The sequence below is a fragment of the Macaca fascicularis genome, chromosome 3, assembly GCF_037993035.2.
Source record: "Macaca fascicularis isolate 582-1 chromosome 3, T2T-MFA8v1.1".
NCBI lineage: Eukaryota > Metazoa > Chordata > Mammalia > Primates > Cercopithecidae > Macaca > Macaca fascicularis.
In genome coordinates this window covers 75231126-75247638 of record NC_088377.1, presented here as the reverse complement: position 1 = coordinate 75247638, position 16513 = coordinate 75231126, and the positions used below count along the sequence as shown (strand labels likewise).

The 16513-nt window shown below is 45.9% G+C and overlaps 1 protein-coding gene across 6 annotated transcripts in view; it reads left to right on the top strand.

Moving 5' to 3' along the window:
* Positions 1 to 16513, top strand: part of EGFR (epidermal growth factor receptor) — a 194645-nt gene that overhangs the window by 141372 nt on the left and 36760 nt on the right. For 5 of the 6 annotated variants that reach the window (XM_005549559.5, XM_074034956.1, XM_045389159.3 and 2 more), the window contains exons 11-17: positions 146 to 236; positions 3242 to 3441; positions 4586 to 4718; positions 6819 to 6909; positions 8370 to 8527; positions 13917 to 13955; positions 15725 to 15866. In XM_005549559.5, coding sequence (XP_005549616.1) covers positions 146 to 236; positions 3242 to 3441; positions 4586 to 4718; positions 6819 to 6909; positions 8370 to 8527; positions 13917 to 13955; positions 15725 to 15866 — 854 coding nt within the window. Of the gene's footprint in view, positions 1 to 145; positions 237 to 3241; positions 3442 to 4585; positions 4719 to 6818; positions 6910 to 8369; positions 8528 to 11332; positions 11450 to 13916; positions 13956 to 15724; positions 15867 to 16513 lie in introns of those variants that run through there. The other variant, XM_005549561.4, reaches the window with a different exon arrangement.

Sequence of the window (16513 nt, the reverse complement as noted above, 5' to 3'; positions counted from 1 at the left end):
GAGAAGATGATAACGAAAAAGAAAGCAAATCCAATTTTCCCACTCACTGTTCCTATAATACAAAGTCCCTGAGAGTCTAGAGTAATGTCTCATACAAAAAAGAAACTCCTGTGTGGTGTGTGTCTGAGTCTCCTCTGCCTTACAGGGTTTTTGCTGATTCAGGCTTGGCCTGAAAACAGGACGGACCTCCATGCTTTTGAGAACCTAGAAATCATACGTGGCAGGACCAAGCAACAGTAAGTTGACCACAGCCAAAGAGCCTGGTAGATTACATTTTGCCTTTTTAGTTGGAAATTAGGCTTAACAGGAGAGTTGCTAAGATAGGGCACAGAGCTCCTGTATCTCTCGCCGGCATTCCCGAATGCTATCTCACATGAGCAGGCACAAGGATCAAGACTGAACGACCACTGGCACAGGCTGTCTGCTAAACCACAGACTTCTCAGCATTCGCCAGTGCTTATGCTTCTGTGTCCACTCCAGATCCCACATTGCACTTAGTTGTCAGATCTTTTCAGTCCATTCTAACCTGTAATAGCTCCTATGTCTTTCCTTGTCTTTCATGGCCTTGACTCTTATAAAACGTGTTGTTCAGGTACTTTGCAGACTGTCTAACCATTTCAGTTCGGCTGGTGTTTTCTCAGGATGCAGTTGAGGTTATGCACATCTTATCACGGGGACCAGATAGACTTTTTAGCACCACTCTTTAAGAATTTCCACATTTTCAGCTTTGACAGTGGAATAGACTTGCAGGTGCTCACACACAAGCATCTTTAATATGGTAATGGTAATCATCAGTTTAGTGGTATGGAGGAGGAGATGGGAATCTCTTAGTAAAACCAGCCTTGGAAGCAGCCCCCTTATGAGAACTGCTGCCCCTACTTGACTCCTAAAGCACTAGATAATACTGTGCAACATTAAAGAGAGTAAGAGTGCATGAAATATGCATTGCCTCCCATAAACTCCCTTGGCTCTGAATCTCTGATACTAAATATGTGGCTACCATTGCTTCCCAGAAAAGCCTTTTTGCTCTGAATTCTCTGGAATACCTTCTTTGCCTGAGATTCTTATAAAAACAAGAGATTTAGAGCAAGTTTCTTGGATGGCTGGTATGAGCCAGTTGGCTTAGTTGTAGGGATTTAAACAAGATAAGGGTTACTTACTTTTCACATTTAATGAGAAGTCTGGTGATTCCAGCTCCTACTGAGGCAGGGTGGCCACAGGTTCCAGGTCATGACTCACTGAAGCTCCAGGCCTGCCCTGCAAGGACCATCTGGCTCTTCCCTGGTGTCTGGCCTCCCTGGGCATATGTGGGGGAGAATTCCTAATGGTATTGGTTACAGGCTCCTATGCAAGACCACTCATCAGTGTAGGAGAAAGGAAAAAGATGGGGGAAAGAAGAGCAGCAGGGAGAGGAGAAGCCTCTGGATGATACTCTAACCCCCTGCCATCCAACATCTGAACATCAGTCTTTTCATCCAGTGCTCTCAGCTGGCCCAGTCCCCAGCCTGGGGTCAGATGAGAGCTTCCTGCAAATGCAGATCTCTTTCCTGTGGCTCCTTCTCAATTACAGACAGCTCCTCCACAGGGTGCACTCTGGCCTTTTACTCCCTCCCCAAACCAGCCCAGCCCTCCCAGCCTGCATCATCGTGGTCCTGCAGGGGCTGGAGGTTCTCACACCCATCATGGTCTGGCAGGAGCTAGTGGTTCTCACACCTATCATGGTCCAGGAGAGGCTAGTGGTTCTCACACCCATCGTGGTCCAGGAGGGGCTAGTGGTTCTCACGCCCATCGTGGTCCAGGAGGGGCTAGTGGTTCTCACACCCATCGTGGTCCAGGAGGGGCTAGTGGTTCTCACACCCATCGCGGTCCGGTGGGGCTAGTGGTTCTCACACCCATCGTGGCCCCCCAGGGGCTTAGTGGTTCTCACACCCATCGTGGTCCAGGAGGGGCTACTGGTTCTCACACCCATTGTGGTCCAGGAAGGGCTAGTGGTTCTCACACCCATCGTGGTCCAGTGGGGCTAGTGGTTCTCACACTCATCGTGGTCCAGGAAGGGCTAGTGGTTCTCACACCCATCGTGGTCCGGTGGGGCTAGTGGTTCTCATACCCATCGTGGTACGGCAGGGGCTTAGTGGTTCTTATACCCATCGTGGTCCAGGAGGAGCTAGTGGTTCTCACACCCATCGTGGTCCAGCAGGGGCTTGCTTAGTGGTTCTTACACCCATCGTGGTCTGGCAGGGGCTTAGTTGTTCTTACAGCCATTGTGATCCAGCAGGGGCTAGTGATTCTCACACCCATCATGGTCTGGCTAGGGCTAGTGGTTCTCACACCCATCGTGGTCCTTCAGGGGCTAGTGGTTCTCGTACCCATCATAGTCCAGGAGGGGCTAGTGGTTCTCACACCCATCGTGGTCCTTCAGGGGCTAGTGGTTCTCATGTCCAACGCGTGCCTTCCTGCTCCTCCAGGTGACTGAAGACATCCCCCCTTCAGTCTGAATGACTTCCATCCAGTCATCTGATATACACATTGGACCACCCAATAGCGTCCTAGCATCATGTTGGATGGTGAAGAAAATGCCACAGTTCCTGCTCTCAGGACCTCACAACCTTGGGCATAGCTTTTTGGAGGAAGGCCCGGCTTCCCAGGCATCCCTCCCAGACCTGTTCAGAGGCCCCTGCTCCTTTCTTCCTTTTGCCCACACTCACTGTGCTCTTCACACCGGCTCAAAATTATCTGTTTACAGGGTTGTATCACCACCAGATCAAGGGTCCTTGAGAGGAGGAAACATATTTAACCTGCACAGAATTTAGGACAGAGAACATCAAGTGTTTGTTCAATAAATACATGAATGGATAGAGGGACAGGTTGGGTGGTGGACAGAAGGACAAACCCACACCTTTGAAGTGTATTTGGCTGTTTAAGAGGCTTTTTTAGAATATGTTCTCAATTTCCAAGCAAAATGAAAATGGAGAAATATAATGACATTAAGGCATTTTATTCATCCTCCCCATCTGCCACTGGGGTTAAAGATACTAAATAAACAAGGAACTAGCTTTTGCCTGCAGGAACTTAAAAAACACCTGCAGTTTTCAAAAGTTGCAGTGTGTGCCTCCCACAGCATGACTTACCATCATTGGAAAGCAGTTTGTAGCCAATCAAAGGTGGTCTGGAAAAACAAAGTTTTCAGGGATACATTGTTTTTATAATTTTCACCACATGATTTTTCTTCTCTCCAATGTAGCGGTCAGTTTTCTCTTGCGGTCGTCAGCCTGAACATAACATCCTTGGGATTACGCTCCCTCAAGGAGATAAGCGATGGAGATGTGATAATTTCAGGAAACAAAAATTTGTGCTATGCAAATACAATAAACTGGAAAAAACTGTTTGGGACCTCCAGTCAGAAAACCAAAATTATAAGCAACAGAGGTGAAAACAGCTGCAGTAAGTCACTGCTTTCTCTTTTGTTTATGGAATTGGTTCTAATGGGTCCTTTATTTTTATTTAGAATATTGAAGGGCTATTCCCATTTAAAATCCTTTTTTCAGTTCCTTAAGAAGCAAATTAAAATCTTAAGATTCCTAATTGTGAAATTACCATGTGAATTCCATTAAAACTTTTTCCAGATCATTATCATTCAATAGGATGAATTTACCCTGAGGTTTAGGCTACCAATTATTTGTAATTTAAGTAACTAAATTTAGTATTAGTTATATTACCTTTTAGCTGTAGGTCACTCTCTACGCATTTCAGCCTGTAAAGATTGCAGCTACACACACACACACACACACACACACACACAGAGGAATGGAATGAACACTTTACATCAACACTTCCTGTTCTTACTCTAGAGCTTTTGAAGCTGGCAAGAGCCTGGCCTGTGCTGGGCTTTGGCCATGGCAGCATCAGCTTTGAGTCAAGTGCTGGTCTGGCCTCCCTAGCTTCGAGGCCCCTGTCAATTCCCTTCATCTATTTAGGTTTTGGCTTCCTTATCCATAAAATGGAGATATGAATGATTCCCACGCCATAGCGCTTTGAGAGAATTCAGTGAAATTCTGTGTGTAAAACTCTTCCATGGTGCCTAGCACATAGCACACAGCCAATGGCCCAATGGCCCCTATCGGCTGTGGGATTTGTCATCAGAACATCACCAGCTCTGCTCCAGGCTGCCCGGGACACCATCAAAACACACCCTGTGCCCAGCAGCACCTGCCCCTCTGCACGCCTGGCCCCTTCAGCAGTGGCGGTGGCTGTGGGAGCACAGAAAACAAGGAGTCCCATCTGGTTTAATTGATGCCATTGCCAAAGGGGAGGACTCATGGCACCCCCTCTCGGGTGCCAGAGCGCCTGTCCTCCACTGTCAGGCACATTTCAGTTTTCCCAGCAGCCAGCACAACTGTTTTGTCCTTCCAGTCACTGTCGGCCTCTGGGAAGCCCAGTCTGTGTCCTCTTCCTTCAGGGATGCCCAGCATGTCCGTGCCACCCAAAGTCACGGAGCACAGGGCCCCTCCCGGGAAGGTGCTGTCTCCTGTGGCCCTTCGGGTCCCTGCTCTGTCACTGACTGCTGTGACCCACTCTGTCTCCACAGAGGCCACGGGCCAGGTCTGCCATGCCTTGTGCTCCCCCGAGGGCTGCTGGGGCCCGGAGCCCAGGGACTGCGTCTCCTGCCAGAATGTCAGCCGAGGCAGAGAATGCGTGGACAAGTGCAACATCCTGGAGGGGTAGGAGGTTATTTCTTTAATCCCCTGGCTTTGATCAAAAATAAGGCTCCAGGTTGTTGTTATAGCTTTACAGGCATTCTGTTTGATTTTTTTCCTTTTATTCTTTGCCCTTGGCTTTTGGAGGTTTGGGGGTTTTCTGTGGGGAGATGGGAGGTTGTTTGATTGCTTTATTTTTTGGAAAAGTTAATCACAATAGGAAATAAGCAAGTATTGTTACCTAATTTAATCCAATAATTTATAGAATTTCTTTTCCTGGAAGTATCTTAAATTTGTCTAAGCTACAAAAAGTTCCTAAGACAAATGAGACAGTCATCAGTGGTTCATCTGGCCAACACTGTGGCCATTTGGGCTCTTCTTTGCAGTGCCCGATTCCTGGTGTGTGAAAATAAATTAACACAAATTATATTGCCAAGTTAATATCTGTTTTATGTGCCCCCAGCATGTGTTGAACATCAAACAGTACCAGGAGCTTTAAATATACCCACGGACAAAGAAATAATTCATAATGATGCTTGTTGAATTTAGTTGCAATCAATAAAAGGTGCAGTTTGTGGATGCTCTGAGGATCTTGATATTGACATAAGGCTTTGAACGACAAATGAGGACAAAAAATAAATAGGAAAGTAAAACTGAAGGATAGAGGCCAAGGCCATGTTTTAGAAGATTTAAAGAAAAAGGGAAATTTGGTGAGCACCATAGGAATTACAGAAGGCTGTAGGAAATCTTCCTGTTTTACTCTCTGGGCATGGACCACAGCTTGGATCCAGAAATATTTAGGAACAGGATAAGAGGACCAAGTTCAATTCTATAGGAATTCTTTAGCTGATAGGCTCAGAACGAATCACATAATCAGTAGTGCTGCTTCAACTTCAAGTAAGGAATATTAATGCAACCCTTACGGCTACAAATGGACAGTGGTCTCATGTTTTCAGTTTTCAAGTGTTTCTTAAGAGGCAGGGTGATGAAAATACCCATGTGGGGAGTCCCATGTCCTTCCATTAGTGTAGAAAAGCCTGGTGTCCAGCAGCACCTGCTCCCTCTGCAAGCCTAGCCCCCTTCAGCTAGGGCAGTGACCAGGAGAAGAAGCACAGAAGACACAACCCTGTATCATATTTTGTTTAATTGGTGCCATTGACCAAAAGGGAGGATGAAAGGCACACACATTTTTGTTGTTGTATTTTGAGACAGAGTCTCACTCCATCACCCAGGCTAGAGTGCAATGATGTGATCTCAACTCACTGCAACCTCTGCCCCTTGGTTCAGGCGATTCTCCTGCCTCAGCCTCCCAAGTAGCTGGAATTAGAGGTGTGCGCCACCACACCCAGTTCATTTTTCGTAAGTTTAATAGAGACAGGGTTTCACCATGTTGGCCAGGCTGGTCTCGAACTCCTGACTTCAAGTGATCTGCCTGTCTCGGCCTCCCAAAGTGTTGGGATTATAGGCATAAGCCACTGCGCCTGGCCAAGGCACATGCTTTTGAGAATAAACACTCCTTGTTCACTGCTGGAGGATAGAACTATGCTTGACTACCAGGCAGAGTCCAATCTTCCTGACAAACAGCCACACGTCTGCTCTGTCTTTTCAATCAAACAATTCTTGCTTAACACTGATCTGTACATCTTGAGGGATGTCAAAATATTACAAGCTAAGTTTTGCACACCTGTGTTCCACACTCACCATTTTTAGTAATAACCATTGAGCAAGTTCATTCTCCCTCCTTCCTTTTTCTGTCACTTAATCTAAAATTATCATTTTTCCAGCTTAATTTCAATAACCATGAATCTGGTATTAGAGGCAGGGAACACCTCTTCAGGATTGTCTTTTCTTTTATCATGTGACTTGCTTACCCAATGTGCAAAAACTATGCTGTAGAAAATGCAGAAAAGGTATCTTGATTATGAATGATGCTCCTGTGTTTACTCAGAGAGAAGATGACCCAGGATTCAGTTAACAAAATCAGCTGATTATATTACTGTATCGTCCTGGAGTCCCAACTCCTTGACTATTACCTCAAGTTATTTGGAATTTCAGAGAGGTGATTTGTGTTCCTGCAACAATGTATCAGGGAAGGGCTGACAGGTTTCCTCTTCCTCCTCTCAGCGAGCCAAGGGAGTTTGTGGAGAACTCTGAGTGCATACAGTGTCACCCAGAATGCCTGCCCCAGGTCATGAACATCACCTGCACAGGACGGGTAAGAGCCCCTTGCTGCTATCCACATCCACTTCATGGAAAGGGCCTTCACAGAAGCCGAACCGTGACGATGGCCCAGGGTATCCAATGTGGGCAGGACAGCCATCAGAGCCACTTCCCAGAGAAGATGGCAGGCTCTAACAGTGCTGTCCAGGCAGTGTGTCTGTGACATTAGCACACATCCGCCTGTGATGACCATTCACTCTTTCTGCTGACACCTCCAACCTTATCTAAGCTTATCACATCCTCACATTTAACAGCAGCTGTTTTCACCTGGTTTCCTCCATCCCTGACCTAGTCAGCATTGCTTTATCACTTTCATCAAATGTCCTCAAATTTTTAACATTACTTTATAATTAATTGAAGAAGTTTTAAAGAAATTCCTAGCAAAACTTTTTAAGCTGCACAGTTTTGTATCTATATGTTCAATAACATAGATACAATATTCTTTACAATATTCTTGTAAAGAATATGAGTGAGAATTCGCACCCCTCTCACACCAAATGTCCTGATGTTGTTAATTCTCAATGTTATTATATAGGGAGCTCTGTTTGTATGTGAGCTTAAACAGCCAGTTGTAAATCTACTAACTGAAAACATTTTTTAGACATTCTCTAAATTGGGCAGAAGATGACAGGACCGTGTTTTGAGGGATAGGCTGCCAGCATGACTGGTTACAAAGTAAAGCCTTGGTTTATAGGTTTACATGGTGTGGGTTAAATTTCCGTCATTAAAATAATTGGCGATATTGACATAGTCATCTAGATGTGCTGGCTCTGGGCACGTGCAGCCTCTGAGTGGACAAAACCAACATTAGAGAACTTAGCCAAGGGGAAAGCCTTTCCCTGCTGGTTTTATTTCTGCTACTTCTGAAGTGTGGGGCACACAACCTGAGCAATGCTTTTATTTGAGTCCCAATGCTTTTATTTGAGTTTTCCAAGGTTATTCCAAGTTTTGCAAACAGAATCAAAGGTAGCATATGACTCAGTCCTTGATACGCCAACCACTGCACAGAGACTTGCCACCTTCCTGTCACTGGAGAAACACCCGTGTGGGTTTTCTTAAATTTGCCTCCCTCTGAGCTTCCCTTTAGCTTCAAATATAATATGCAAGAAAGACTATCTGACCATAAATATACATATGGGCCAATGAAGATGGTTTTACCAAGGAAAGATGCCCACAATGTGTTAAGCAGAATGCAATAATGTAGAGAATATCATTTCATTCATGCTCGTGTGTATTACATGCATTCAAAAACAGGGAGAATTTCTACTAAGCAACTGACAGTGACCTTATCAAGCAAGTGCAATCACAGAAGAACTGGTTTTCTCCTTTAAAAATTTTTCTATCATTTGGCTTTCCCCACTCACACACACTAAATATGTTAAGTAAAACGTTACTTCCATTTTGAAAGAGAAAAGAAAGAGACATGCATGAACATTTTTCTCCACCTCGGTGCAGGGACCAGACAACTGTATCCAGTGTGCCCACTACATTGACGGCCCCCACTGCGTCAAGACCTGCCCAGCAGGAGTCATGGGAGAAAACAACACCCTGGTCTGGAAGTACGCAGACGCCGGCCACGTGTGCCACCTGTGCCATCCAAACTGCACCTACGGGTGAGTGGAAAGCGCAGGATAACAGAACATTTCCTCTCGCAAATTCAGAGATCGAAAATGTCTCTAAAGTTTTCAGGCAACAAATTGCAGAGGTTTGTATTTGAGTCAGTTACTTAAGGTGCTTTGGCCCCCACAACCATGGCAGGAGCAACATGGTTGTGGGCAGGCCTCGGTGCAGTGGGACTGACTCTGCCGTGCACCGTGTCTCCGGCCAGGCCTGTGTTGTTCTTTGCTGTGCATTGCAACAGGAGGGTAAGGGGACAAAAAGAGCACAGGTCCTGGCAGCTGCCACCTCGGCCTGTCTCCAGGGGCTTTTGCATCTCTCCCCAGATTTCTAAGGTTAGCATAGGGATTAACTGTTTTGCAATGAATAAAAGGTAACATTGCCTGGAATGTTGCTTCAAGACACTTTTTAAAAGCTAGTTGGTTGTTAAGTTGTTGCTACTTGAATTAAAACTACTTTAACTGGACCAGACGCAGTGGCTCACACCTGTAATCCCAGCACTTTGGGAGGCCAAGGCAGGCAGATCACTTGAGGTCAGGAGCTCGAGACCTGTCTGGCCAACATGGTGAAACCCCATCTCTACTAAGAATACAAAAATTAGACAGGCGTGGTGGCAGTCACCTGTAGTCCCAGCTACTCAGGAGGCTGAAGCAGGAGAATCGCTTGAACCCAGGAGGCAGAGGTTGCAGTGAGCCAAGATCGCACCACTGCACTCCAGCCTGAGCACCAAGAGCAAAACTCTGTCCCAAAAAAAACAAAAGCAAAAAAACTACTTTGATTGGAATTAGCAGAAGCACTCTGATTGTGTGTATCTAATTTACTGGAAGAGTAAAGCTGTCATTCAAACTGGGTCGTACTCAACAATCAGAAAGAGAAGTTGAGCTGTCATGTAGTAGTTCACACTTACTTCTGTTTCTCAAAATCCTCAGCCTTGTTTGGAAATGTTACTCATTCTTTCTCTGAATCCATCTGTATGAGTTGTGTGGCCTTGGGCAAGGGTCTTACCTTCTCTGTGCCTCAGTTTCTTTTCTGTAAATTGGGATAATGATGCTGCATAGCTCACAGGATGTTTATGACCATGAGTGAAGATACATCATATACTTAAAATGGTGCCTGGAAAATGGTGAATACTGAGTCAATGATAGCATTGTTGATGGTGGTGATGGTGATGAGGAGGTGGGAGTCACAATGGTGGTGGTGATGGTGTTGATGGTGTTGATGGTGGTGAGGAGGTGGGATTCACAATGGTGGCAGTGTTGATGGTGGTGAGGAGGTGGGAGTCACAATGGTGGTGGTGATGATGGTGTTGATGGTGGTGAGGAGGTGGGAGTCACAATCATGGTGGTGTTGAGGGTGGTGATGGTGGTGAGGAGGTAGGAATCACAATGGTGGTGGTGTTGAGGGTGGTGATGGTTATGAGGAGGTGGGAGTCACAATGGTGGTGGTGTTGATGGTGGTGAGGAGGTGGGAGTCACAATGGTGGTGGTGTTGATGGTGTTGATGGTGGTGAGGAGGTGGGAGTCACAATGGTGGTGGTGTTGATGGTGGTGAGGAGGTAGGAGTCACAGTGGTAGTGGTGATGGTGGTGAGGAGGTGGGAGTCACAGTGGTGGTGGTGATGGTGGTGAGGAGGTGGGAGTCACAGTGGTGGTGGTGATGAGGGTGGTGATGGTGGTGAGGAGGTGGGAGTCACAGTGGTGGCAGTATTGATGGTGGTGAGGAGGTGGGAGTCACAATGGTGGTGGTGATGATGGTGATGATGGTGTTGATGGTGGTGAGGAGGTGGGAGTCACAATGGTGGCGGTGTTGATGGTGGTGATGGTGATGAGGAGGTGGGAGTCACAATGGTGGTGGTGATGATGGTGTTGATGGTGGTGAGGAGGTGGGAGTCACAATGGTGGTAGTGTTGATGGTGGTGATGGTGGTGAGGAGGTGGGAGTCACAATGGTGGTGGTGGTGATGGTGGTGAGGAGGTGAGAGTCACAATGGTGGTGGTGGTGATGGTGGTGATGGTCGTGAGGACATGGGAGCAACAATAGTGGCAGTGATGGTGATTGAGACATGATGACGATTTGTGAACTTTCTAGGAAAACAATCATATAATCTCCAACAGCAGTATCTTAATATCTTTTCCAAAAGTATCAGATCATATTATAAGGGCCAAGTTTCCAGAATAATATCAGACATAATTACAGTGGACATCAGAGCTTGGCATCTAAAGGTGACAGGAATAGCTCTAATGTCTCAGCGTGAAAACAACATTGCTATTAGTCTGAGATACTAATTATCTAGTTAAGGAAGTACTCAGCTATACCTAGTTTTTACCTGGTTTTTAAAATCTGGAATTGATTTTGAATTTTATCAAATATTTCCCTGGGAGCAATGTAAGATTTTTCATATTTTCGCCTTCGGGTATACCAACATGCCAGCTCTGTTGGCCACTTTGTGAGCTCGATGAAGCATGGTATAAAAGATGCTTTGCTAGTTTTTCACTTAATCTATTTCTATAAGCAATTTTGGAGCTAAGCCTCTGAAACAGAATTGTATTATCTGTATAGAATAAATGTTTTATCTTCCCCCCTTTTCTCTCTTTTGGAATAGATGTGCATCAGTATCTCTGTGTCAGTAAGTGTATGTCATTGGGCTTAGGGGAGGTCCAGAAAGTGATTGGGTGTTGGCATTTTCAATACACTTACTTTGTATAAGAAATAGTTTGCCAAATATAGAAAGAGGGGATTTACTCAAGATTTAAATTAAAAATGTTAGTGATCATTTTTCTAATGTCTTTCTATTTTTTCCCAGGTCATAATAAATCTTCACTGTCTGACTTTAGTCTCCCACTAAAACTGCATTTTCTTTCTACAATTTCAATTTCTCCCTTTGTTTCAAATAAAGTCCTAATGCTATTCATTTGACATATGGAATTTTGTAAGTATTTTCTTTAGTATGTGTGATTACATTCCTGATTCTGAACCTTTTTAGAAGAGTATATAGTTTGATATAATCTTGTTATTGACACCTGTGTCTTCTCCGAAAACCATTAATTATATAGGAATTGCACAATAGAAATGGGTTTAATTTTTTAAATGTGGTGAAATGTTGATGAGAGTAAGGGAAAATTTTTTAAATTTCTTTCACTGAGTTTTTATGATGTGCACAACATTCCTGAATATATTGTCTCTCTCATTTCTCAGACGGGATTTTTGCCTTCTCCATTTCTATTGTTAAAGAAACACTTACAGGGGTTTCTTTAACAGGCGCAGCCACCCAGATGAGGGGGAGGGACCCTGGAGGAAGAGCTCTTTTTTTTTTTTTTCTTTTTTTGAGACAGAGTCTCACTCTGTCACCCAGGCTGGAGTGCAGTGCCGTGATCTTGACTCACTGCAACCTCCACCTCCCAGGTTCAAGCAATTCTCCTGCCTCAGCCTCCCGAGTAGCTGGAATTACAGACGCCTACCACCACGCCTGGCTAATTTTTGTATTTTTAGTAGAGACGGGGTTTCGCCATGTTGGCCAGGCTTGTCTTGATCTCCTGACAGGTGATCCACATACCTTGGCCTCCCAAAGTGCTGAGATTACAGGCGTGAGCCACTGCGCCCAGCCAGAGTATCTATTTTTAAATGGAACTGCATTTTCATAGTACAGTGAGGAAAAAGTTGTTTTGAAATCTTTATCCTGATAAACCGAATAATATGAAAATTTGCCTATTTTAATTATATGTAACAAAGTTTAGTTACTGCTATAATTGCAAATATGTATAAATTCCTTACCAAAAAAAATGAATCAAGTGGGGCACAGAGAATAATTTTTCTGACAGAATTAAATAGCATGCTATAGCCTGCTTGACTTCATACCCAATAGTCATTTCTGCAGAGTCACCGAGGACCTCATCAGCGTCAGCAAGAGCCCCTCGCCTTCTGACGCTCTCACATCCTTCTCTCCTGCAGCCCTGTCCTGCCATTGTCCTTGTCCAGCTTCTCTTCAAGGGTCAACTGGTCTACGTTTCCCTATAAGCTTGTTTGTCACAGCTTCTTGTTAGCAATCCCTGTGGTTGCCCAAAAGCACTTTCAGAGGCTACGTAAGACTCTGCATGTTGTAGAAAATTTGCAGTTTCAATCGGCCCTCCCTCTGCAGGGTATTCCCATTGTATTGCGTTCAGCAGGCAGGGAGAGACTGCTGTAAGGACAGTTCCTGAGTGACTGCTTTCTGTCTTGGACTATTTGGTGTCCGCAGGAGGTAATGGGGTGAGCAGTAACGAGGCCTCCTGTATATTCCACCCCTATGAAGCCTGCGTGTTTGGTTTATGAACTAAGCTCAAAGGCACCACAGTGGTAAGACTGCACTACATGACACCATGGAAAAGAGGGAGCGCCCAGACCCCCAAATTAAGAAGAGCAGTGTAGAGACTAGAGACCTGGAGAGCAGAGACGGAAACTGTTAGGACCAGATTATAGTGTTAAACCAGGGCTCCCCAGGCCTCTCACATATTGAAATGTACTTGTCCATCTTTCTCCAAGCCAGGAAATGGGAGTCTCAAAGCCACGTTATTCTGCCTTTTTAAACTATCGTCCTGTAATCAAAGTAATGATGGTAGCGTGTCCCACCAGAATGGGAGCCCAGCTGCTCAGGAGTCATGCTGAGGATGGATCCCATCTCTTCTGCCGTTAGAGTTTCAGCTGGGTCGGGGTGGATGCAGCCACCTCCATGCCTGGCCTTCTGCATCTGTGATCCTCACAGCCTCCTCCGGCCAGTGAGCCTCATGCCTTCACTTGTCTGTTCCCCCCTGCTTTTCCTTTCTGCCACCTCTGCATGTGGGCCGCCAGATTCTCAAGAGTATCCTACTGGTTTCCTTCCTTCCACTCCCTTTGCCAGTGCCCCTCACCCCATCTAGTAGCCTAACCATCACCCCCAGGACTGACCTCTTCCTCCTCACTGCCAGATGGTTGTTCAAAGCACAGAATTTGTCAGAAACCTGCAGTGACACCATGCTGCCAGGCTTCTCCATAATTAGCGTGGCCCCAGTCCATGCTTCTAGCCTTGGTTCCTTCTGCCCCTCTCTTTGAAATTCTAGAGCCAGCTGTAGGACAATTATCTATGTCAAAAGCCAGATGTGAAAACATTTCAATAACAAACTAACTGCTTTGTTCAGTGCTAGAACAACGCCTGTCACAGAGTAGAAACTCAAAAATATTTGCTGAGTGAATGAACAAATGAAGAAATGCATACTAAATAATTAACCACCAATCCAACATTCAGACACATTGTGATTTTAATTATTTAAGAGTAGTTTAGCACATATTGCCTTATAATTTAATTAAAAATCTCCAAGAAATATGCCAAAGAAGTAGAATGAGAAAAATGTATATTTTTCTTTCACTTCCTACAGATGCACTGGGCCAGGTCTTGAAGGCTGTGCAAGGAACGGGTAAGTGTTCACAGCTCTGTATCACATGGACCTCGTCAAGAATGACCACACTGCTGTGGGTGAAGATTATACTTTCCTGCGTTTCTGACTATCCTCTGTCCTGATCAAGTTTCTATGGCTCTGGGCCAGCCTTCCCCCAGCCAGGGTTTCTGCAGAGACTGCCCAGCTGGTTCCACGTGGCTCCGTGTGCCAACTTTGTCCTCAGTGGAGGGAAGGTTGGACGCGCAGTGCTGGAGCTGCTCCCTGCTCCGCCATTGCTTGATGCATGGCCTGCCTCTGACTTCCTCGGTTCCACTGGTTTTGCTGTGTCCTTCTCTGCCTCTAGCTCCTCTTCTTTTCTGTCCACTTACCCCGTTGGTCCCATCACAAGCCTGTGTATGAGTGGCCTTTTTGTTCGATGACACCCTCCAGCGTAGGGGAGTGTTTCTCCTCGCTTTCTTTCCCAGACACACTGCCCAGCCAAGGCAAAAGGGCTTCCTTCAACATCAGCTCTGGCCAGTTTGCCAGAGCAAAGCCCTGAGAAAAGCAAAGTTGAAAAATCTTGTTCAAACTCACTAGGAAAGAGTGGTGTTACCCTCGACGGCGTCTAGCCGGGAATCAGGGAATTACACACCGAGCACCTGTTTGCCGTTCTGGATGTTTCCAAACACGAACCAAACTTCCAGGCCACTCTGCCATCTCTGGTAACGTCTACAAAGTCCCCTCCTCACCACTGCCCTTCCTTCATTTTGGCCTGCTCTTCCGCCCCTGAGTGGACAACCGTAGCTCTCCCTCCTGCCATCAGTGCCACATGATCGAGGAAGAAGGCAACTTTGCAGAGACTGGGTCCACTTCCACTCCCGTCTCTTCAGTGAGCTGCTACGACACCCAGCAGAACTTCCCCACTCCATCCTGCAGTCTCAGGGATCTTAATCATGGGGCTTTCCACCACATGTCCACTTTGAAACCAGTCATGGCCATTCCTTCTTACATCTGCTCTTTTCCATCTTTTTCTTCTCCTGCTCACCCACCCTCACTCCTGTGGCTCTCTGTAGACATGCGCTCTATAGCAAATGATTCTTTATATCTTCCGGTAGTCTAGTGAGCTGGCACACGTGGCTTCTGGTTTCCTCTCTCTGGAACTAGACATGGCCTCTCTGGGAGGGAGGATTAAATGCACCTTATAGATTGAGGCTGCATGACGACATCACTCATCACAATGATTCTATGTCTGGATCCTATCCCTTTATAACCCCCTTCAAGCTCGTTCAGAGAGTATTTCACACAATCCATGTGCTCATCTTGCAAGTCAAGGACCCAGAGGATTCTCAGCATTGTCAAAAAGTCCCTTCACACAGCCTGACCGGAGGCAGTGCCTGCTTCATGTGTATGGACTACGGCACTTCAATTGCATGGAAATACTCTTGGAATGAACAAAATACCAATCCATGAAAAAGCATTATTGAAGTCTTAGTTATTTTTTGAATTATATTTTGTTAATCAACAAATTGAAAAACACTCATCATATTGAGAGGTCCAGATAAAGCCTCAATTTTAAAAAATGAGGAAAATTGGGCCTGGTAGGAGACTGGGGGGAGCTTGAGAAAGTTGGAAACATTGCCCTAGAAGCCTGTTTTTTCTCCTCTTAGAAGCTACACAATATCTCACTTTCCGAGATCATTCTACAAGATAGATGTCAGTGCGCCGAAACATTCAGGGGCGTGTTGAGTGCCAAGGCCATGGAATCTGTCAGCAATCTCATCCTTCCTTGTTCCTTCACCTCATTCCAGGCCTAAGATCCCATCCATCGCCACTGGGATGGTGGGGGCCCTCCTCTTGCTGCTGGTGGTGGCCCTGGGGATCGGCCTCTTCATGCGAAGGCGCCACATCGTTCGGAAGCGCACACTGCGGAGGCTGCTGCAGGAGAGGGAGGTGAGGACCAGAACTGGGTGTGCTCAGGAGCCCTCGCACCCCAATGGGAACAAAGGCCAGCCCCGAGAACGGACCATTAGCAGTTGTGTATGTTAGACACATAATTGTATTATGATGCAGAAAGAATCTCTGAACGTGCAGTTATACCCGGTTAGTGACATATTGGTACATCCATCCGAGGAAACGGCAATGTTTCTAGACTGCACCCTTCAATGCCCACAAAGCTGTGTGGCATCTGCTTAGGACCTGGTGCCTGTGTGTGCGTAGGAGGGAGGCCGGGAAGTCTAGCTGCTGATCCTCTGCTGGCATTGTGGCAGAGGCAAGAGATTCCTGCTTTGGAAAACACCATTGTCTACACAGTGGCTTTGTCCATGATGGACTCTGCCTCAGCCCAGTCCTGTGCTAGAAGCCATGATCTCTGGAAAGAGCAACCCCCTGGCTCATAAGCATGAGGGCATGTGATATGCCCCGACAGACACCAAAATGACTGCCACACACAACTTCCCTCCTGGAGTTTTTCAATCCAGCTAGTAGGCGTGGAAACAGAAATAGAAATTGTGTTTGTTGAAAGGTAGCTGTTCATTTGAAGAACACCTGTATCAGAGCCTGTGTTTCTACCAACTTCTGTCAAGCTCTGTAGAGAAGGC